Source organism: Larimichthys crocea, chromosome XII (assembly GCF_000972845.2).
Source record: "Larimichthys crocea isolate SSNF chromosome XII, L_crocea_2.0, whole genome shotgun sequence".
In the NCBI taxonomy this organism is placed as follows: domain Eukaryota; kingdom Metazoa; phylum Chordata; class Actinopteri; family Sciaenidae; genus Larimichthys; species Larimichthys crocea.
In genome coordinates this window covers 27,319,245-27,343,019 of record NC_040022.1, presented here as the reverse complement: position 1 = coordinate 27,343,019, position 23,775 = coordinate 27,319,245, and the positions used below count along the sequence as shown (strand labels likewise).

The 23,775-nt window shown below is 41.9% G+C and overlaps 2 protein-coding genes across 6 annotated transcripts in view; one reads left to right on the top strand and one right to left on the bottom strand.

Moving 5' to 3' along the window:
• Nucleotides 1-1,285: 1,285 nt before the first annotated feature.
• Nucleotides 1,286-15,664, bottom strand: LOC104932716 (ankyrin repeat and fibronectin type-III domain-containing protein 1). The gene is made up of 19 exons (XM_019278279.2): nt 15,471-15,664; nt 12,901-13,300; nt 12,277-12,562; nt 11,941-12,141; nt 10,695-10,808; nt 10,208-10,305; nt 9,751-9,841; nt 8,967-9,074; nt 8,461-8,560; nt 7,674-7,803; nt 7,466-7,585; nt 7,148-7,254; nt 6,606-6,720; nt 6,133-6,299; nt 5,573-5,747; nt 5,289-5,451; nt 4,626-4,792; nt 4,113-4,320; nt 1,286-3,924 (listed from the first exon to the last, which is right to left on the bottom strand). Exons 2-19 carry the CDS (start codon nt 13,060-13,062, stop codon nt 3,164-3,166), a joined length of 3,273 nt encoding a protein of 1,090 aa, XP_019133824.2. The 5' UTR covers nt 13,063-13,300; nt 15,471-15,664; the 3' UTR covers nt 1,286-3,163.
• Nucleotides 15,665-17,949: 2,285 nt separating this feature from the next.
• Nucleotides 17,950-23,775, top strand: part of mei1 (meiotic double-stranded break formation protein 1) — a 51,694-nt gene continuing 45,868 nt past the window's right edge. For all 5 annotated transcript variants that reach the window (XM_027285376.1, XM_027285375.1, XM_027285374.1 and 2 more), the window contains exons 1-3: nt 17,950-18,052; nt 18,284-18,436; nt 18,520-18,643. In XM_027285376.1, the coding sequence (XP_027141177.1) occupies nt 18,293-18,436; nt 18,520-18,643 (268 nt within the window). In that variant the 5' untranslated portion in view covers nt 17,950-18,052; nt 18,284-18,292. The remainder of the gene's footprint in view (nt 18,053-18,283; nt 18,437-18,519; nt 18,644-23,775) is intronic.

Sequence of the window (23,775 nt, the reverse complement as noted above, 5' to 3'; positions counted from 1 at the left end):
ATCAGCTGTGGAGATTGACCAGCCATAGTTCAACTTTACATATGATCAAAGTGACTCCACTGAACTATGCTGGTTGTTCTATCAGAAAACTTTTTATTTCACCATAAGGAAACATTGGCACACTTATCAGTGTTGTGGAGAAATTGCTGAAGTCAAAGGTCAATGGTCAGGTCAGGAAGGAAGAAAGTGTTCAGGAGCCTCTGATGTCTTATGCTGTATTATTTATTGACGCTTGGCCAAGAAGAATTAGAGACACTCTCAAAGTTCATCAGAAGTGCCTGAGTCGGTCTCACATTCTGACGAACTCGTGATGGTGGATAAACTTTAAACCCAAAGATAACACCACAAATACTACACGCCCCAGAATTAGTCAAAGAGAATGTTTTTACCCATGGAGGTGTTATTGTCAGCATGTTCTAGTCTGGAGACACAGATGTCTGTTTATGCAGATTGGAACGGCAACGGCAAACTATCTATTATGTCTAGGAAGGCAGCAACAGGTCTGGTGGTACCTAGTCAAAGACAAACAATTAATACTGCCGAGGACCTCAAGGCCCACACGTGACCATGTGTAACCTAATGACAGAAAATTCCATAATAATCGGTGGCACTAGTAATAATAAAATGGAAATGGTACAATTTCCTTATCAATTTGTTCTTAAATTAACAGGAATAAATGAGTAATGTTCTACTTTGATCTCCTAATCAGTGACTATTCGATGTTGGGCAGAGTCGGCAGTAAGTTAATTAGAAATTATTTCTCATTAGTACCCCTTTAATCACACAAATGTTAACAAAGTACATCCACTCTGGGGAGAGTGGAGAAAACTCTCAGAGAGAGATGCCCCCATGTTTGGATGAGATGTAATTGATGTGGCAATTCACTCTAGTGATCTCCAGTGAACCTCTGCTGTGTGTATACTTCATTAATAACCAGTGTAATTACATGTCTTGAAAGCCTTGCGCGCCACACTGGTGTTTTCAGTCATTGTGCTTGATTGGACTCTACTTTAAATTGCACTGAGCTATGGTGGATTTACACGAGGTCAAGTAGCAATAAGAATGAAAAATGTGAAAGTTGTCTTTAACAACTGCGTCTAAAGAGTGAGAGGATGTCAATTAAGCGCTGTCTGTACACACCCACACAGCCCTGAGAAGAGGTTTAATTAGATACAATAAGTGCAAAGACTCGTTAGAGTGTGCGTGGGTGTTGTGCTTATTTTTACACAACAAGCAGAAGAAGTGCATGAAATGCAAACCACCTCAGAAAATGAAACGCAGAATGTGAAAGCCTTACAGGCAATATGTAATGGGATTTTTAATAACATTAGTTGGGTCAGTTTCAGCCCACTTAACAGTCAAATACATAATGGCCTTCTCAAAATGTTCATGCTGAAATGTTATAAGTTAACCCACTTGTGTGTTTATGTTACCAGATATAAAACTAGAGATAATACTTCCCTTATAATATGAACGATGGCAACATGAAATCCAAAGTTAATTAAAAAACAGTCATGTATTGTCTGTAGCTGAAAGGCACTGAGCTGCAAGAAAAAAGCTTTTCCCCTCTATTCAACAATTCAACATATTTTCAGTCTGTCTGGAGTACATCGCTTCACTTCGCAGCTCTTTTGTAAAGAAACTATACACCAGGAAAACCACCTGCTTCTCCACAGTCTGTGGTAAATCTTTCTCCCACAGTTCCTTTTCTCTTTCTCTGGTTAGTCACAAAACATTTACCAAGTCTGCATGTTTCTTTAGCTGTAGCTCAATCTCTGGTTGCTATGCAAGACGAGGTAAAGACACAGTGAATACAGAAGCAACAATGCAAGAGAGAGAAAAAAAGAAAATGACATGATGTATGTTCTTTAACAAACTGAAACCCAGAAACCATTTTTCTACTGCGTCTGCCACTGAACAGAGAATTGCAAGGCGAATAACTGCAGCCTTTTTCTGAAAAGCTGCTTTTGAATAGGTCTTTGTAGTGAGGGATCTTTTGTGGAATCAACTGAAGGACATGAATAACAAAGAACTGTTGACATAAGTTTCTTGCAGCACCAACATTATGTCTTTAGTCCTTTGTTGTGATGGTTTCTTCTCTCTTAGGTGGAGCCTTGATACCAGAATTATCAGCAAACTGGTCGGAGTGACAACAGTAAATACAGTCAACAGGATTATAAATCTTACTACTGTTTTGTTATGGGATGCTAAAAGTGCACATGGGTAAACCAAAAAGAACCACAACTATTCAATTACACATACAGTATATAACAACTTCTCATAGACTGCAAAGCGAACACTTGTATTTTACTCAGCTCTCTGCATTTAATGAGCTTGTTTGTCACCTCCAACAAGTAGCAATGTTTCTTTGTGCTGTAGTGAGTGATGAGTTTTCAAGTCAGAAGAACTACTACTACTGTTTATCTTAGCTTTTCTACATGAAGCTCTAACAGACTTACGGGGAGAGTTCAAGTATTTAGTCAGCGCATAATTTAGAAAAGCAGACTGCGATGCACTGCGTACGGGATCAGCAGAAAAATCTGTTTTAAAAAGTGAAGTTTGATTTCAGTCTCATCTCGCAACTTTCTGACCCAAACAGCTGATCTGCAGTATAACATAGTGCATGATTTATGCTTAAGAATACAGAAGTTGTATGGTTAGTGCCAATGAATGAGGCTAGGTAAAATGCTGAAAATATTTTTATTATAGCGTGCACTTAATTGGATATTGATTTCTTTGAGGTGCACCTTCTTTATGTGGCTAAAATCCGTTTTTCTGCTGACCCAGTCCGACGCAATGCATAGCTCTGCTTCTGTGCCGGGATCCCCCGTCTGCAACCTGGAGGCACACTGACCTCATACAACCCCGCTTCAAAATACCTGAACTATCCCTTTAATGTTAAAAAAAGATAAACTACAGGCCCATAAATGTGCAAATGACAGGTTACGGTGTTTTCTTTTCATATCCCACATCCACCATTAGACTAGATGTAACAATTATCCTGCATAACAGTTCATATTAACTACGCAGGTGGACACTGATAGACAGACAGAGATTTTAGGAAATGTTATTTCCAAGACAAAAAACTTGAGTTTTCTGTCTGTGCTGCAGCCTGCTGTCTGGTTTTAAATGAGTTCAAAGTAGGCTGGTGCTTGAGTCGATATCAGGATGAACTGTTAGAGGGTCTGTCCCACTCCACTTGGTTTCTCACTGGAAATAACGCTCCCTTGCTGGGAGCCTGCTGAGCCTCTGTATCCTCTGGGGAAAAGTCCCAGAAAGCAGGCGCATCACCACCGGTGGCGTTCACCGTGGCATGAGAGGCAGACATGTCTGGTTCTTGTAACGCAGCATTATCACAGCGCGCCTCTCTCAAACTGCTGCTGCTGTTGTCATAGTGCGAGCTGGGCTCTGACATAACCCTGGCTCCATTGGTCAAGTTTGAATTCCCCAGGTGGAAGAAGGTGGTGTTTTCACCAATCCCCAGTCCAAAGCTCTCCAACATATCCATTACTGATGGTGTGGACGGTCCACTGGGGGTCTCCTCTTCAATAAGACTCAGTGTGGGAAGGATGTCCACCAACTCTGCCATCTCCATTGGCCTGATTACCTCAGTGATGCTGGAAGGAAAGTCCTGTTCCTCGCTGTAGGACTCCTGGGCGTCCAAAACTGTGTAACCAATTTCCATTTGTGCAACAGCAGCAGGCTCTAGACCAGATTCAATTAAAGCTGTTGCACATTCTAATTCTGACTGGCCAATGCTTGTCAAGTCTACGGTCGACTGAGCGGCAATGTCTACAGGGTATCCTCCCTTTGCGACACCTTCCGCCAACACCAGTACGGCCTCTTCGGGGACAGTCATGATTCCTCCTTGAGCGGAGACCTCAGCGGTGACGACATTTGGTGGAGTCGAGCTGATTAAACAGTCTGTAAGAGAAATGGAGGACAGAAATAAGTTCAAATGTTATTAAAACGGCACTGAAGTTGAACCAAGTTATTGTAATTGGTGAACATGGTGAATATTATCATAGAAGAAGAATTTTATTAACTTGACTTTACCATTCTGTAAATGGTACAAGAATATAATCTGATCTGTGTTCACATCATTATTCTACCTGTGATGGCTTGTCTCTGCGCTTGTATCCGATGGGGCCATGTCAGTCTGGCAGTCAAACTCTCCTCCTCCTCCTCACCATCAGGACGTGCCGGCGGGTCTCCTCCCATCACCAGACCCAGAGGCACTGCCCCCACCCACTGTTTGGACCGAACGCACTGCAGACAGTCCATAATCCAGCGGGCATCCCTCCACACCACGTCCAGACGCTGAAGGAATGGGGAAATAAATGTCAAACTGTAAATGAGTAAAACCAAAATCACATTTAGTCATCTCTTTTCTACACTTAATCATACACACTGATGCGTGACTCCAAGTAAAAGCCTTTATTTCTTATTCATTTCTCTCATTAAAGGCGTATGAATCACAGAGGAAGAGAGGTTTAAAAAGAAAAGCTAACAACATTTTTAAGCTTTGGGACAACTTGGACGGAGATTTTGCTGCAGCAGCAGCATCGACTGTCACACTTTAAAGTATTCAGCTTTCTTTCATCTCTTTGCTCTTATGATCTTACATGGGAAAGCTCAGTGATGTGATTCAGGCGCTCTTTGGCTTCCTGCACCTCCTTGGTGTCCAACGCCTCCCGCAGAGCCTGCTGGGCCAGATGAGTGTCCAGCTCCAGCCTCACCCAGGCCTGGCAGTACTGGGACAGGAAGTCCCGTTCATATGTCCAGAAGTGAACTGTTGATGAGCCGGAGTTAAGAGGAAAGACAAATCCGTCAAAACAGAGAGAAAAAGCCTCATTATATTATCACACTCTATCAAACCTCTAGTGTGGGAATTACTTAAGAGGGTTCAACGGGAAAGATGATTTAAATTAGAGTCGAAACAAGTGCGGATTAAGAGCAGGACCAAAGGACTAATTAGATAAGAAAAAAACAATAAAAGTGAACCATCTTTAAAAAACCAAAAGATCAGATACTGCACCTCAGGGTGTTTTAAGCATATTATTATACTTTGAAGAGGGTTGAAGTGTGTTTTTCGATGGTTATTTAAAATTCTGTCCTTCAGTTTCTTCTGAAGATAAGAGATGAAACCATTTCTTATGTGACGATGCTGTTTTTCCTAACTTAAAAGGGTCTCCAGGACACCTTGGTAAAAGTATACCCCACCAGGTCATTTTATCTTAACCTCAAGGTTCACAGCAGTCCCAGTTTGATGAACGTGTCCACCCTACCCAGTTCAAAGATCTGCAGGGGCATGGTGAGCCCAGGCTCCTTGGTCCCCACCAGAGGCCAGTAGCTGGAGCTGAAGTCCTCGCTGGGAGGCAGCAGCAGCAGTATGGACAGCTTGTCTCCAAACTGCAGCAGCTCGTGGGTGTACACACCGTACTGGTACGCCTGTCACGGACACAAAATGTCCCAAAAATCTGTTAAAGGCTACATGAAGCTGAAGTGACTTTCATCATGCCGGCTCCTTTCTCGGGAACAATTCTTGTGGCTGTTTAGGAAACAGTTTTACCCTGTAGAGGGGGATGTTGAGCTTTGTCAGGAGATGCGTGATTGCTGCTCTCAGAGACCTGACCAACTCCACCAGCCCGCTGCTCTCCATCAAGCTCTCGTCCTCGCTCAACAGGTTCTGAGCACTGCCGGCGGTTGCACTGTAATTGTGACTCTGAAGCCATGCCCATTCCTCTCTGCCACACAACGACAAAGCAGTTAACAAAACAATGCTGTGAAATGAATAATGAGTAGAGAGCAGAGTAATGGTACAAAAACCTTTCTGTATTGTGGCCCATTAACTAGTAATTGCATATACTTTATGTTCATCCAGAGCGTGTTGTGCTTTTTGATTAATGTAAGTTGAAAGCAGGCACTGCCACCCTGCCAGTGGAGGAAAAGTCCAACATCCAAGAGCTGAGATTTGGCTGCCGAACAGCATCCTTTCTAATGCCAGGAACCACCACATTTGAAATGCTTTTTTTTTTTTAAAGCATTTGGGTTTTGCCCAGAAAGTGGCAGGTGTGGTTTGGAAAATGCTCAGAGACAACATAGTATGAAATCGTTGTTGAGCTACGTTACCTGGAAACGTGGGGATTGTGTCGAACCCGTGTGTGGCACAGCAGATTGGGCAGCCTCTGGGGCACCAGGACTCTAATCTGTTCTACTGAGCTGCACAGTTTCAGGATGCCCACGTACAAACCCGGCTGGGCCCACTGAATGCTGTGCCTGTGGAAGGATAGTTTCTCCTGGGGGACAGAGAGAGACAGCGACGTTGGGGATTTTAAAATATGTTAATAGGTATGTAATGTTTGGATGCCTTTTAATTCGCTGTGTATAATTTATTATCTTTATTTGGTTAGCTCATTTGGTTAAGGCATGCTAAATTAATTCCATTGCGTTATTTGAGTTGCACAGAAGAGACAAGCCTCAATAATCAAGTCAGGAAAGTCAATACACTCAATCATGCACTCAATGCTAAATACATTCTGCCGCACGTTGCTGCTGCTGCTCGCAGACTTTTCGTTTTGACACAAACACAAACCCAGGCTCACCTTGAGCTGCTCATAGAGCATGTCCATGGCAGTGGGCTCAGGAAGCAGAGGAGTTCTGCTACGGTTCTTTTCCAGACGGGCCAGGGGCATCCAATGAAGCGACGGGTCAGGAGGGCTTGAAGCAGTGCAGAGAAATTAGGGTACCAATGAAATATTCAGTTTGAATACAGTTTATTAGTAGAACACAAGACAGAATAAGTGCAACAACAAACAGACAGCCTGGACAAACCGAACCATCATTCAGCATTTGTGCTAAATAAGCCGAGCTTAATGCCTGATTAGGTTATTATCTCCCTTGTGCTCAATTCTGAATTGGACGCTTGATAAAATCTAGCAGATGGATTGAAAATTCAATCTGGTAGACTCTGACAAAATGTTTGTTTCACAGTGAAAATGTCTGTGACATGACTGTGAGCAGCCGATTGTCCTTCAAATGGAAGACAGAGGTTAAACCTCCTTTTGATGCCGCGCGCACTTCACGGGAGCGAAAGAAAATATGTCTGACAAGGATTAACAGAACGTAACAAAAGACTCTTTATCACCTGGGTGGGTTTGGGAACTCCTTCAGAGTCACTAGTAATACGTTGCCCTGCCGGTCTTTCAGAGGCTCGTAGTACACCTGGCCCAGGTCCATTGTTCCCAGAGAAGACTGAAGGCAGACGAAGGTGGAGAGGTTGAATAAATATGAGGATATTTGGGATTAATGCAGTGAAATCAGGTTCTGGGGGAACAGGTATGTTGCTTGAGATAGGAAAGCGAGGTTCCAGTAAGGAAAGTAGGAGGAGTAAGAGGTAATTAAAATAGCAATTAACCCATTTTGATGCTTCTTATCATGCAGGGTAAGCGGCTTAACTTCCTACCTGCAGCTGGGAGACAGCTCTTAAAATGTTGTGCCTGTTCTGAAGGAGGGAGGAGGACGATGAATGAGCAGAGGAAAGGGCCTGCTGCAGCCAGGGCACTTGCTGCCATGCACAGGACAACTAGAAGAAAAATAAATACAATCAGTTTTCCAGTCCCAAGTCATTCACAACAGTGTTTATGTCAGTGAGTCGCATGCATCCGACTGACCTTGGCAAACCAAAGGAAGTCGTGGATGATGGAGGTGGAGCAGCACTGGATCTCCACCAGTGGGATTTGATCTTCAGCCGTCACCAGGATGTTTTCCTTGTGGTAGAACACAGTAGCCAAGTACACGCCCCTAACGAGATCAGCATGAGACAGATGAAAATGAAGAGAACGTGCTGAAATCGTATGGAAAGATTATTTCAGCTCCGCTCTGCTCGCTGTCAGACTACTTTCACTTTCAGTCTCGACCTTAAAACTTGTGGTTTTGATCGCAATTAATATTTGATACGAAACTGTCCCATAAGACAGAGATCAGAGAATTTCCTCAACCTCGAAAACAGCCTAAAATCCTTCAAGTGAACTAAAAGCAGAGACATTTTTACAGACCAGTAGTAAACTTTTAAAATATATATTCATTTCTTGGTCGTGCTGTTATCAATGTCAAGTTATTATTGCAGGTTATGCAAATGATGTTTGTGTGTACATTCAAACATTCAAACCACTTTTTTAAAGCAATGCTGCGTCTCCGTGCAGTTACACTGGTTTATCCATCAGTGGTAAGTGTGAGCATGAGGCGTTGAGCAGTCACATGCTGCTTGTCACAGTTCAGTGATTCCAAATATCATCCCATTAAAAAAAAAAAAAGGCTACAGCAGCTTTTAATGTGACCACTGTTCTTTTTCAATAAGCGTGACAGATACAAGTTTGGACTTAGGCTTTGTAGGCTACACCGCTGTAATCCCCATACCCTTCAGGCACGGTGGGACAGGTAAAACAGATGGAGCGCTACCTCTGTAGGAGACGAACAAACTTGGTGGCGGACTGGAACAGTTGTTTGATGCCTCGAGACACAGACAGACGCTTGCTGGGACTCTGGGGCTTAGAGCTCTCTGCGGAGTGGAGGAGAGGAGGATCAGACAGGGTAAGAATCACTTTACTGCCAAAGTACATTCAATATGCACGCACGAGAAACGTTTTGCAAGCAGTGCATGCTGTAAAGCAGAAGTAAAATACTGTAAATTGAGCACTGAAAAATTATGTTTCTATGTCCTGAATTCATTATGTTTCGTAACACTGCAGAACATCTCTTAATTAAGCACAACAGAAAACAAGGTCAAAACTGTGTGTCTATGGTACTTGAAAAATAAAAGCAATTTTAATAAGAGATCCGAGGCTGCAGAATAAAAAAATATGAAAATACTTATGCATGTTTTAGTACGCCACAGATGCAGTGTTTTCCAGCAGCAAGCGAGAGAATTCAAAATGACAAACAAGGTTAATGTCTTTTCATATTACCTATGCAGTATCCTCTGTAATGTGGTTCTCTGGCATCTTCCAGCAGTTTCCTCACGAGACCCTCGTGATTTCTGAACTGTGACTTCACGCCGATGCACTCTCTCCAACCTGCGGAGGAAGAAAGAGACAAACGAATCGTCGTTTTCATTTTCATGTAATCAGGGAAAATCACTGAAGTCATCAAGAACTCATTTGCGGGCGAGTCCTGAGTGTTGCTTCTCCCCTGTCTTGGTGATTAGGAGGCGAGAGCCGTGTGCTGCGACTGTGCAAGTTTCAACGTTGATGTTCACTCTGAGCTTATGAAACTATGCATCCTTTTAAGTTCAAATGGATTTACAAATTGAATTAAGTTACCTAACTGAGATTGCACCATGCTGAATGTGACTCATATCACTCCTCGGGTTGTATTCTGACTTATATTTGGATTAATATGAATATTTCTTGCCTTTGTTCTCCATTTCAAAAACACCGTGTCGTCATTGCACAGTATAAATCGGAAGTTAATAGCAAGTTTCGCAGCCAGAGAGAGAGAGCGAGAGAGGATGGCATGCAAGAAAGATTATAAGCCAAATTCAAACTTAAAGCAGTTACGGGCCCAAGACCCAATGGCATCTTTAATTCTCTGCGTTTTAATAATCCAGTTGTGAGTGGATTCCACTTCTTTTACATCAAGCTTGACGTCAGCCGAGTAATTTCATTACTCAGGGACAGAGAGAAAAAAGAATGGAGCTCTTTCAAAGATGCAAGTCCACATTCATCAAAAGCCGCAGTTCAGTATACTCACTGGAGGGGGCAGCACTGGTCGGAGTGGAGCACTGAGGCGGACCCCATCCTTTCACATTGAAGGCACTCGCTCTTACAAAGTAATGCACTCCCTGCATTTGGAAAAGCACCAGACCGCCAAATTATCACCACGCATTAACCTTATGAATCATCCATTATGGGACAAAGAAATTACATACCGCTCTCATTATTAATTCATCTGGTTAAGTAAGGCAGTTGAGCGGTATAACTGGTCTCGTATAGAAAGAGGTTCCTCACTGTAGATGATGATTAGGGAGCAATAAATACAGCCTGTGTGCAGATTTAGAGCTAATGTGTGTGTATTGCATGTGTGTGCGCTATTGCATTCCCTCGCACCTTTTAAATTTATACCTATGTGTGTGTTTGCAGTTAAAATCTGATGGCTTCTTGCCTGTGTGTGTGTCTGTAGGAGTGTACAAAGGTACTGCATGACTTACTGTTGTGAGTCCATTGATGCTATGAGATGGATTCTTGGTCTCTGTAACTTGGGCTGAGCCAAGGATGCGTTTGAAGCTGGCTGAGGTGCTCCATTCCACTGTGAACACGAAACAATCTCGCTGACGGATGATTCTCTGGCTTTAATCAAAGCCTCCATAGGGGAGAACCAAGGATTTGAGTGTTTACAGTTTCGGGGGAACTTGCTGTACCTGGGCTTAATCTACCCTTGGCTGCAAAGTATGACATTTATGCAGCTGTAAAACTAAGTAGCATAAATAGAGAGGCCAATCCAGATCCATAAATATAAGGCTTTTATACCTGTCAGCCTAACTGTGTGAGACCTTGATTATATTATGCCTTTATTCATTCATCATGTCCGTGTTTTGATCATACCTCCTACTTTATTAATCCCCCCCCTCTACTGATCTATCCATCCCTCCATCCTTCCATCTATAATATATTAAAGTCTCATTATTCACCACCTACCTCTGTAGCGGGTAATGAGCCCCATGGTGTCACCTTCTGGCTCTTTGATCGACACAAACAGAGAGGATGTGCTTGTTACCAGTATGGACACATGACTGGGAGGCCCTGGGAGCTCTGGATGAAACATTTAGACAGAGTAATGATCAAAATGAGCTCTGCTTAGTTCTGACATTAAAAGATATAGAATGCAACTACAAATGAATAGAGAGAATAAAAGTGTGCCCTGTAAATCATCTCATCAAAACTCTGTTTATTATGCTAATGTAGTTTTTTATTATTTCGTGATTATAAAACTAATAGCCCTTATATGAGAGCTTTCCATTTCATGTGTGTAGTGAATGTTAAATAGCTTTTTATGCTGATCCAACTCTCAGTGGACAACCACAGATCAATAAGTTAGTTTTGTTTTTCCGCAAGAATCTCGTTTCCTAGCCCTCAACCCAATGAACCAGTGTTTAGAGCTCCCCTTGGAGCTCAGCGTTGCCTTGTGACACTGAATCCTGAACCAGCTCTGTGGGATCCTGGACTTAAGCCAGTAAAAAGTTTCCCTGCAAACTATAACAATATCACTATCACAACAGTAACCTTATCACTGGCCCAGTTAAAGATTGTGACCTAAGTCGTGGCATAAACAAAAAAACACATTTCTATTTTACATTTCGAGCATTTAGCTAAAACTCTTTGCCCTTGCAATAACACGATGATTATGAAACAGTGAGGCAACAGAACCGGAGGTGCTTGAAAGTGAAATGAAACGAGAGCTTAAGAGAGACATTTATTCAGAGCAATTAAAGTAAGTACAGAGAGTACGTCAGCACATAATTCTAAAAAAGAGACAAGAGTTTGATACAATGAAGGTTGGTGCAGGGAGAGGAAACAGAGCACTGTATTCTGGGTGTGTTTTTGTACGCATATATCAGCCAGCATCAAGGTTTTGAATTTGATACAAGGTGCCACTGGCAGCCGGCGAAGGCAGTAGAGGGCATGGGAGAATTTGGAAAGGTTGATGACAAGGTAGTCTGTTGAATTTTGGATGAGTTGAAAGCGGCTGGAGGGAGACTTTCAAGAGGCCAGCTAGGTCCAGACAGGAAATCAGTAAAACTTAAGCAAGGAGTTGGACTGAATATCTGATCGCTGTGGTTTTGCCACAAGTGATGGAGAGGCTTCATGGAGTAAAGAAACAGACCTTGTTTGTGTCCCGTGCTGTGGTTCCAGAAATGCCACAAGATGACCCCAGACCACTGACCTGTGTTTAGGAAGTTCTCTCTCATCCGGCAGTACAGTTGCAGCCTGAGGCTCCAGAGGCGGATGTGTCGGTGGACATCAGCCTGCGCCTGCGGCCCCACCGCCGTCTTCTTCAATAACTCCTTCTTCCTCTCCTCCACCCGTTTACCTGCCAGCGCCACCAGGGCGTCCAGCTTAAGTGCCCACTCTGCTGGTCGGCACACTGAGAGAAAAAGCAGTGGAGAGAAACGGAGAAAGGTTACTGAATTTGCATTGAATTATAATGGCATTTTAAAAATCCATCCACTGCAGACAGAATTTTAATGTTATTTGTGATATTCTAAAACACGAGACTCACAAACAGGGTTATGTCTGGCTCCTGCTTTTGTCAACACATGGAGGAGAGGGGAATTGTGAGTAAGGGCAGCCACATCCAGGGGGACCAGGCCCTGTTCGCTGACCCTGTTTACCCCCTTCTCCCTGTCTCTCTCCCAGTCCTTCTCTTTCTTCTCTCCTCTCTCCCACATGCTTCCTCCTCCTCCTCCTCCTCCTCCTCCTCCTCCACCGTTGTTGTGGTCTCTGGACAGCAGACTTTGTACCGCCAAAGTGTCCTCATTTTCCACAGCCTCCCATAGGGTTTGGTACTAATGGGGAGCAGGGGCGAGGGTGCGGGGCCAATAGGGGGAGGGCGGATGAAAATGGAAGACAGAAGGAGAGAGTTCATCGGAGGAAAGATTTATTTTATGAGATAGAGGGAAGGGAAGCTGAGAAAGAGGCAGTGGACGAGGCAGTAATACAGGGAGCATAAATCAAATCATAAATCAGAGCAGCAGCCTCGTCTGGGATAATGAATTCATAGTGGCATAGAGTCAGCATGTAATGTCAAAATATGATCTCATAATTTAGAAAAAGCACCCCAGCTAGTGACCAGACCCCCCCTCTCACCCTCTGACCCACTTCAAATCAGACTGAAATATCTTACAGCATCTGCAGACTTGCTGAGGTGTCTGGGTGTGTCTATTTCCCCGGCAACAGATGACTCTCCGCCTCTCAGTCTGACGGACAGGTTTCTGTAGATTCGTTTGGGCGAGACGGGACCCAGAGAACGCCGGCGCTGGGGTGGGTTCCTCATGGATACAGACATGACAGGATAGAACAGGAGAAGAGAAGGATAAAAGGAAGACAGAGAACAGCTGAAGGGAATGAAGGAACTGTAAGCGGTGTGACGGATTGGTTAGTTCATGGAGGGAAAGATTAGGACCCACAACCTTAGGGCCGCAGAGAGGGAAGACAGGATGAGAAAAGTGACATTTGAAACGGAAAAAAACAAGAACTTGGGGGGAATCAAGAGAGAGTTAGAAAAGGTGAAACTCATTAGAAACCTGGAGAAGTGTATAGCGGAGAATGAGGTGAGAAAATAAAAAGAGATGAGGGGAGGGGGGGGAAACAGAATAGAGAGTCACACGGCTTCTTCTACAGTAAAGGCAATTTTCTGCAGACTTGAAGGGCGAGTCTAGGCTGAACTGAGTGGTGCTGTTGTGTGGGTGGATAAATGAATAAAAGTTACAATGCCTGTAAACAGTAGATGAAAAATGCCATGAAGCATTTATTTTTGTGCCTCTTACCATTCTCCCCTTTGTTCTTCTTTTACCCGCCATTACGTGTCCCGGTTTCATTCGCTCTTTCTATCTAATTAACCAAAGAGAAGCAATCTCATGTAGAAGAGCCAAAAACTCTTCCTACGTAATAAATCAATCTTTTCATATCATCAGCTTGAAGATAAAAACTCATCACCACCGCCGCCGTAATGATATCTCATTATCAATTCCATTGCCTTTTCATCATTACAATCAGTCACTTTGGTGCCTGGAAATCTGTCTCATGCTTTTTTTGGGGGGGGAGAGGAGAAAAATGTGTTCCAGCATAAATTTTCTAAATTTTCTCTGTTTCATTTGTCTGTCGTTCTTCTCATTCCCTGTTCCTCTCCTCTCCCTTTTCACATTTTGGAGTGACTCTCACGCCGCTTCAATTTACGTCACGCCCCGAGCAGTCAGATCTGAAATTCATCTTTGAAGGAGGGGGATACTCAAAGTCTGTCATCTCTCTCACTCATCACTACTTTCCCATCTATAGGAAAGCCTCAAATTTCAGTGTTGTTCAATCTAATCTTTATCAAGTCAGGTCCTCATGAGCTGAGTAGTCCACTGTCCTCGTATGAAAGCGAATACTCCCCTAGTTGGTGCCAGTTGAGGACAGGGTATGAGAGCTCTGGTCAAAATGACACTACATCTCTCATTGTACCTGCTACCTCCTTGCGTGCACAGTACCTGCACTGTCTATATGTTGCGAGGCAGGGGTTGTGTAGGGGTATAGGGGTAATCCCAACCATTGTTATTGGTACCATTTTCCCCTGTTTGTTTATTATGTCTTACATAAGTTGTGGAAAGTGCTGATGGAACAGTTGAGAGAGGAGATTATCTTTAGTGTTTGCCTTTTTCGAGGCAGCACGAAGATGAGGCAAAACACACAGGCAAAAAGTGTATGCAAACTCTACTAGTATTGCAGATGCGAGCAGCATCAGCTCAGTTACTAAAAAACCCCACTATGTTGACTCATGAACTATTTTTTGTGGTTTGGTTGCATGTCAGCACCTCACTTTGTGGTGATGTCTTTTTTTTTTTTTTTTATCTCACTACTGTGGCGCACACCAGATTATGTTTCATGCAAATAAGCGTTCTGTTTTTGTCATTCAGCCGAATGCCATGGCTCAAAAGTTCAACTATGCATGGAAACATCTCATGACAAATATTTCTAATCCCCCCAGGAAGTAACGCAGCACATCTATTTGTGTAAATTAACAGCAGAAGCACCACTTTCAGGCATCCTCTTACGTCACACTGTGGTTGTGTGTGTCTTGTTGGATCATTTGTGGACAGTAATCACAAAAGTCAAAATAAATTCAACATAAAAGGTCATGTAGAGGAACAACATAGAATGAATGTTTCAGAATGGCAGATTAATGTAAATGTAAATGTAGAATGAATGTTTCAGAATGGCAGATTAATGTAAATGTAAATGTAAATTTACTTTATTTATACAGCCCTTTACAACAGTCCTTTCGGTGTACCAAAGTGCTTTAGGGTAGATAATAAATAACGAGAACAATAGGTAAAAAACAAACAAAATAAAAACAATAAAATGCAACAAAATCGAATAAGAAATGATAAAAGTGTCATCATACTACTGATACTACTAATGAGAGACTACAGCTTAACTCATCATGAAAAAAGGTATAACTTTTAGTAAAGTTTCTACAAGCTATAAAACATCAAGAGCCATTCACATAACCTATAAAACAGATGTTTGTCTTTAATTTAGAATACTTGTAACACTTTCAAAAGAGAAAAAATCTGTATATCAGAAAATAGTAGTAGTGGAAAACTACAATAAACTATCAAGTCTAAGTTAATATTAGTCCACAGCAGCATGCATTCTGTACAACAGATTTAAAAGAAACCTACAAACATCTAGAAAAAGTTTTTAGTTTCTTACCGCAAGTCGACACTTTCACTTTAATCGGCCTTTCCTCCAGCTCTGCACCGGCGCTTCCACATCTTTTATTTTCACACAAGTGGCTGCCCGTTGGTCAGACATTATCCATCGTACCGACCTCAGAAGTGTGCACCCCTGTGAGGGTGAAGCGCACCTGAACGTCGCACCCGACAGAGAGGGCTGGCTGCAGCTTCTCCCGCGTGCACGCGCATATACACACACGCACGCGCGCGCGCTCCTCGTTCCGCCCTCTCAGCACTTTATGGCATGAAAATTTCTCAGAAGCAAAACTTCTATTTTTAACTATGAGCAGCGTTGCCTCATATAAAGATGCAATGTTTAACTGTATATGGTGAGAGTTGCATTCACAGTTGATAGACTGCATGTACTGTATATGGTGAGAGTTGCATTCACAGTTGATAGACTGCATGTCACTGAGCAGTGAAACACACTGCTGTAATATGTTTTTCAGTCTACATTGCTGCTGTTATGTATATATATATATATATATATAGGCTTGTTATAGTGGTGGGCATATTTGTCATGATTCCCACTACCTAATAATGCTGTTGTTCCTGCATGCAATGTAAATGTCGTCGTCACTGGAAACAGTTTGTTAGAATAATGGCGAGCAGAGTGATGTGACAGTGTGGGCTGGTGACTGGAAAAGGGTATAGAGCTATATTTAGGGTAGCTCAACGCCCTCAGTGATGGCTGCCTGTATGGAACAAGGTGATGGAATAAAAGCACAGAATGTTAATCTATCACAGTTTGATCTGATCTTTTTTTTTATGTGGGTGTACATGGGTGAGTGTGTGTGTGTGTGTGTAGGTAGGTAGGTAGGTAGGGGTTATACACAGGAAGTATTTCAAGTATATCGAGCCAAATGGGGAGGAAAGCAAAGGCCCAGCAGTGATGTGAAAAATGCTTGCATGTTAAGTCTCCACTTATGCTTGGACAGAAGCCTAATCCATTTGTTTCTGCACTTTATTGGCCCCTGAAGAATTGTGAAATAGTTGTCAAATAAAGCTGACAGATAATGCATTGACTGTTACCTGAGTGGTGAGAGGGGCTTTCTGTCTCTCTCTCTCTCAGGGGCCAATAAACCTCAGAGGCTGATGGATTTAGCTCCTTGTACAAGCACAAATGGGGACATTTAGAAACAAATATTTTCCACCGTCTCGTCAGAGGCCCGCTACTCTTTTCAGTCAGCCAAACAAGGCTTTGACCACTTCCTGCACACACAGTCCTAACACAGTACACTTTGCCTCCAATATGTTGTCTGGAGCACAGCAGCTTGCACAGTGAGAAACTATGAGAGATTAGCCTGCTGTGCACACACTTGTGCACATATCATCACAGAAACACACACACACACACACACTGAAGCTACACTTTATCATGTCATGCACTACTTTGATGTGCGGTGAACTCTGTTTCAGGAGAAGTAGCAAGAGATTATAAATTGACACATTGGTGGTGGCTGATACTCGCCCCCACACTCCTATCACCAGATAGTTGCTCAGTTGCAGAGAGGCTTTTGTTGTCATGGCGATAACCAAATTGTGGCCTTCGCTGCTAAATGATACTGCAAAACAAACTCATGCATCCCACCATACACTCACAGCATATTATTCAGCAGTGACATTCCTTGGAGGATAAATTGACGCTGATAGTATAATTTTTTCGAAGATAATCGTGTACGCCTTTTGCTCAAGTGTGATATCAGCATACCCTTGAACTTTAGAGACTTTTAAGACACTTAGACGTGTGATGAATGCGGTTACCGTTTGAGTAAGTATAAGACGAAATCTAACACCAGTAGCTGTTCTGGCCATGAAGAAATGTATGGAGAAAAACTGTAAATGTGATATGTACGGCAAATATTTAAGAGCAAGGTGCTGTCTTTGCCTCCTGAGTATTGTTTTTGTCCTCATACATAAACCGTACTGCATGTTCTCTTGCTCTTTTGTGGTAATGCCAATGAAACATCTATTTGTTTATTTTTGTCTTAAACACACACACAAAAATGGAAATGTAGGCGGATTATTGTGATGTAAATCCTGTTGTTGTCAGTGCTTGAAATGTTGCCCCCATTAGTATTGTATTTGCTCCTATGAATAATGAACAATTGAAAATATGCCATTATTTTCTTATTTTGCCAAAACCCCCTTTATCTTTTTTTTTTTTTTGGACTGAGTTGAGCTCAAGCTTTACAAACAACAATAAATAAATGCATCACATAAAAATATTCTTAGAAAAATACATTTGAGGGCATCTCAGGACAAATTATTAGCTATATAATTATTTACTTTTTTATTTATTTTTTTACTGAATATACATGACTTTTACTTTTATATATACAATATATATACTTAAACTATTTATTATATATTTTTTTCTTTTAATATGAAAATGTTGAAATGTTTTTTAGCACTAGTTTTTGTATTAACTATACAGTTTAATAAAGTTTGGATTTAAAAAAAACGAGGGAAATAATCGCACTTTGCAGCTCTCATCTATTTTTTTAGCACAATTGTTTGTTAACTAGATTCAATTAAACGTATTTTATGTGTCAATACGTGAGTATATTTACAGAAAACTTTAAAAAAATAAACGTAAAGTTCAAGTTAAGTTTGTTTTTGAGGAGCTAGGCTAGGCTAGGTTAGCTGCTAACTAGCGGGCTAGGCTAGGTTAGCTGCTAACTAGCGAGCTAGGCTAGGCTAGGCTAGCTCTTGACGTGCTAATCTGTTTGATAAGTGAATGTACGTGTTTGTTTCACGCGTGTACTTGTGTGTTATTTGTTTCAACAGGTGTAAAAAATGACAAGCGTGGACATTATTTGTGACAAGTTCCACTCCAGGCATGACCCGAGATGGAGCGGCCGCCTGGGGCCTGCTGACGGAGGCGGGCTGCTGCTGTGTGTGGCCTGCGTCATTGAAATGATTGAGAGTGACGACATTGCGGTGAGAAACACACGATATAATATCTGTTCATTTCCCCTCGATGCACACAGGCTTTATGTCATGTCTCTGTCTCTGCTGTGCAGTCAGTGAGGAAGTCATTCGCCTTGTCTGGTGTCAGCAGGGTGCTGAAATGTTCCCCGGGCGCCCTGAGAGAGCTGCTCCAGCAGGACCACAGAGTCTCTCTGCATTTCACAGCCTCTCTACTGGGTGAGGAAAAAAGTGGCACAGCACCAGAGATTAGGATGTGATGGATGGACTTGCAAGAACAATTAGGAAGCTTAATCTCTCACATGTTACCTCAGATAGTTATTAACAGGAAAACAAGAATCAGAAATACTTTATTAATCTCTGCAGGGAAGTTGTTTTTGTTACAGCAGCTCCCAAACGATAAGTTAGATAATAGTAATAGCAAGAAAAAAACATTTGTACGGAAGCCCTAAAGGGTCATGCATGCATACATTTTATTCCACCTGTTTTCCCGTGATAACGAGATAATTACTTCGAGATCTCGATAAAACAAAACGATAGTCTAGTGTATTAAATCATTGCAGGAAACATCATTTAGTGTAGCAGTGTCAGAGGAGCAGGAGACACCTTTAGTGTATTTTGTATTTGTTCTTTTTTCGTCTCAAAACATTTCAAACAGTTACTGAGTTTGAAATACAGATTTTCAGGGTATTTACGACGACATCAGGCTCAGTTAGATTGCGCCTCCGTTAAAGATGAAGCCTCGCTCGCCGTCTTCTCAGATGACGCACACTAATGTGTATTTCAGCCTGTGTCAGGCCTTGATTGAAGAGAGATGCGGTGATCGATATTCTCCTGCTCCTCTGACATCGCTCCACTAAATGATGTTTCCTGCAATGATTTAATACACTAGACTATCGTTTTGTTTTCTCGAGATTCCAAATTAATTATCTCGTTATCACGGGAAAACTGAGGAAAATTGTCTCATTATCGAGGGGTGGAATAAAATGTGTGTATGCATGACCCTTTAGGGCTTCCATAATTATAAGATATCCATTTTAACACTATATACACATGTATTTAAATAACAGTTAAATAAAATCAGTAACAGTAAAATAGAAGTAACAGTGAACTACACAAATCTAAAACCTTATAAACGATTTAGTCTTTGAAAGACTGTACAGAGAATAGACTGATTGTTTAAAGTGCTGTATGCATGCCTGGAAGATTTCACTTATGTTTTGCACAAGCAGGTTCGATAGCTAGTCTGTTATTTTGAGGGAGGAGTTGTAGAGACTGATGCTCGCAGGTAGGAAAGACTTCTTGTGTCTCTCTGTGGAGCATTTGGTGCCAGCAGTCTCTGACTGAAGCTGCTCTGAGTCTTCCAGCACCTCTATGGAGTGGGTGGGAGTCATAGTCCAAGATAGCCCGCACCTTAGACCGCATCCTCTTTCCGCGAGTCCATCTGCACCCCCACAAACAACATCACCGCCTTACGAACAAGTCTGTTAATCCTGATGGCCTCGGCTACCTTCAGAAGAAGCATCAACAGAAAGTGTGACAAAGCAGCGCACGTATCCTCCATTTGATGTGACCGTCACGCAACAACCAGCACACACACACTCTTGCCGGCCCTGGTGTTTGCTTGTATGATCTTCTACTCTCCTTGAAACTAATCTCCGCTGGGTGAGTTCACAGTCGTGCCAGCGCTGCAGTCACATCGCTGCTTTTTTTTCTGCAAGGTCAGACCTGAACAACGGAGACAATAGATCTTATCGCATTGCCCGAGCAGATAAGGGACAGAAATATCACAATGTTCAACATTATACGGTTATATTAAATAATAATAAAAAAGATTCACATAGGTTATGGAGTTCACCTGCTTCATTAAGTCATGGGTGTTACAGTTTGTTCCCACTGAATAACTCGTTTCTGAGAGTCTGTGTGTTCTTTCAGATGATTTCCATCTGATTAAATATAATTTTCCGGGGCAGTACTCACTGGTGAAAGAGATAAAACAAGGTCATAGAACATTTGCAAAAAGATTTCAGCTACTGAAAAATGTAAGAATTCTTTGTCCTGTTTGGCTCTAGTTTTATAGCATGCCGACGACTTGTCAGGCAAAGTCTCCGTGTATAAGTCAGAGCGGTCAACAACGTTTTATGCAACGATGAGATCACACTCATCAAGGACAGTAGCTTTATTAGCCTTCTACTGTGTTCAGTACCTTATCTGCAGCATGTATGAACTAGGAAAATTTCTAAAGAAATTTTGAGTGTGCGTGACTCTGGCCCGTCATCCCATGCATTATTACTGACACTGCTCAGGCAAATTCAGTACTAGAAAAGACATTTGAGAGTGACGAGTGGGCTGTTGCTGGGGGTCTGTATTCAAAAGCACACCTCACCAGTCATTTTTAACATGTTTATTTAGACACAGGAGCAAGCTAGCGCTTACGTGCTAGCAATTAGCATTAGCATTTTGCATTACATGTTACACAATGATGGACTAGCAGTTGAGCATTAGCATGTTAGCATTAACATGTTAATCTTAGCATGTTAGCATTGATGGGCTGCAGTTTAAACACTAGAAAAATTTCTAAAGAAATTTTTGAGTGTGCTGACCTCTGGCCCCGTCGTCCCCATGCATTATTTACTGACACTGCTCAGCAAATTCGTACTAGAAAAGAAATTTGCGAGTGACGATGGGCTGTTGCTGGGGGGTCTGTATTCAAAAAGCACACCTCACAACAGTCATTTTTACATGTTTATTTAGACACAGGAGCAGCTAGGCGCTTACGTGCTAGCAATTAACATTAGCATTTTTAGCTAGCCTAGTTAACATGTTAGCATTAGCATGTTAACAATGTGGACTAGCAGTTAGCATTAGCATGTAGCATTAGCATGTTACATTAGCATTTTACATTGCATGTTAGCGCTGCTGGGCTAACAGTTAACATTAGCATGTTAAACATTAGCATGTTCGCATTAGCATAGTTGCGCATAGGTGTTCGCCTGATGTGCTAACAGTTAGCATTGGCATGTTAACATTAGCATGTTACATTAGCATGTTACCATTGGCATTTTAGCATTAGCATGTTAGGCTGATGCACTAGCAGTTAACATTAGCAGTTAGCATTAACCTGTTACATTAGCATTTTAGCATTAGCATGTTACCATTAGCATGTTAGCATTAGCATGTTAACATTAGCATGTTAGCGCTGATGGGCTAACAGTTAACATTAGCATGTTAGCATTAGCATGTTAGCATTAGCATGTTAGCGCTGATGTGCTAACAGTTAACATTGGCATGTTACCATTAGCATGTTAACATTAGCATGTTACCATTGGCATTTTAGCATTAGCATTTTAGCGCTGATGCACTAGCAGTTAACATTAGCATGTTAGCATTAACCTGTTAACATTACATTTGGCATTGCATGTTACCTTAGCATTGTTAGCCTTAGCATGTTAACATTAGCATGTTAGCACTGATGGGCTAACAGTTAACATTAGCATGTGTTAGCATAGCATGTTGCATTAGCATGTTAGCGCTGATGTGCTAACAGTTAACATTGGCATGTTACCATTAGCATGTTAACATTAGCATGTTAGCATTGGCATGTTAGCTTTAGCATGTTAACATTAACATGTTGGCATTACCATGTTATCATTACTATGTTAGCATTAGCATGTTAACATTAGCATGTTAACATTAGCATTTTAACGGTGATGCGCTAACAATTAACATTAACATGTTAACATTAGCATGTTAACGCTGATGGGCTAACAGTTAACATTGGCATGTTAACATTAGCATGTTAACATTAGCATGTTAACACTGATGGGCTAGCAGTTACCATTGGCATTTTAGCATTAGCATGTTAGCGCTGATGCACTAGCAGTTAACATTAGCATGTTAGCATTAACATGTTAACATTCGATTTGCATTAGCATGTTACCATTTGCATTTTAACATTAGGCATGTTAACCTTAGCATGTTAGCGCTGATGGGCTAACAGTTAACATTAGCATGTTAGCATTAGCATGTTAGCATTAGCATGTTAGCGCTGATGTGCTAACAGTTAACATTGGCATGTTACCATTAGCATGTTAGCGCTGATGGGCTAACAGTTAACATTAGCATGTTAGCATTGGCATGTTAGCTTAGCATGTTAACATTAACATGTTGGCATACCATGTTTTATCATAATGTTAGCATTAGCATGTTAACATTAGCATGTTAACATTAGCATTTTAACGGTGATGCGCTAACAATTAACATTAGCATGATAACATTAACATGTTAACATTAGCATGTTAACGCTGATGGGCTAGCAGTTAACATGCATGTTAACCTTAGCATGTTAACATTGCACTGTTAGCATTCGCATGTTAACATTAGCATGTTAGCGCTGATGGGCTAACAGTTAACATTAGCATGTTAGCATTAGCATGTTAACATTAGCATGTTAGCGCTGATGTGCTAAACATTAGCATTGGCATGTTACCATTAGCATGTTAACGTTGATGGGCTAACAGTTAACCATTAATCATGTTAGCCTTGTCATGTTAGCATGTAGCATGTTAGCATTAGCATGTTAGTCATTCTCATTTTAGCATTGCCTGTTAACGCTGAAGCACTAGCAATTAACATACACATGTTGGCCTTCCATGTTAATATTAGCATTGTATTTAATTCCTAGTGGCTAATGGTAATTTATCATTAGCATGTTAACGACTAGCTGCTCTGTTCTTCTGGTCTGCCATTTATGACAGACAAGTTCAAATTAAGTGCCAAAGACTACTAAAAATGGCTGCCGCTCGGCCTCGGTGGCCCCTCCCCCCTCTTCTCCTTCAGGCAGGCTGAGGTTGCCAAGCAACCAGGACCTAATCAGCAGCAGCTGATCTGCACCTGTTAGAATGTCAGTTAGGACTGAGAGAAAATGCTGAGAACTCCTCTCGAAAAGGAAGGACTTTTGGCCCAACCGTAAATTCCAATCATTGAACCGGCTTAACCTGAGGCACGATGAGACCTTCTGCTCGTTTTACTATTCGTTTTGTGTCGATAATGAAGAAAGAAATTGCCCTCAGGAGCAAGGAGAAGAAAACGTTACTTCTGCCTTTCTCCGAAATTTCGCTCCTTTTTTAAACATTGGAGTCTATGAGGCTGTTGGCGGGAGTAGTCGATCAATCAGCCTGTATGAGCCAAAAATATCTAGGAGACAGCTTCAACAGTGTTATCACTGCGATCACCTCAAATTTTCCTTACATTTGAGGGGATAACATGTCTGTAGCTGGCATTTGAGCAGGGGAGTGGAAATCCGTTTTATTTTTTCACTGAGTTTTTCCTCCCCTCTTCCTCCAACTCTA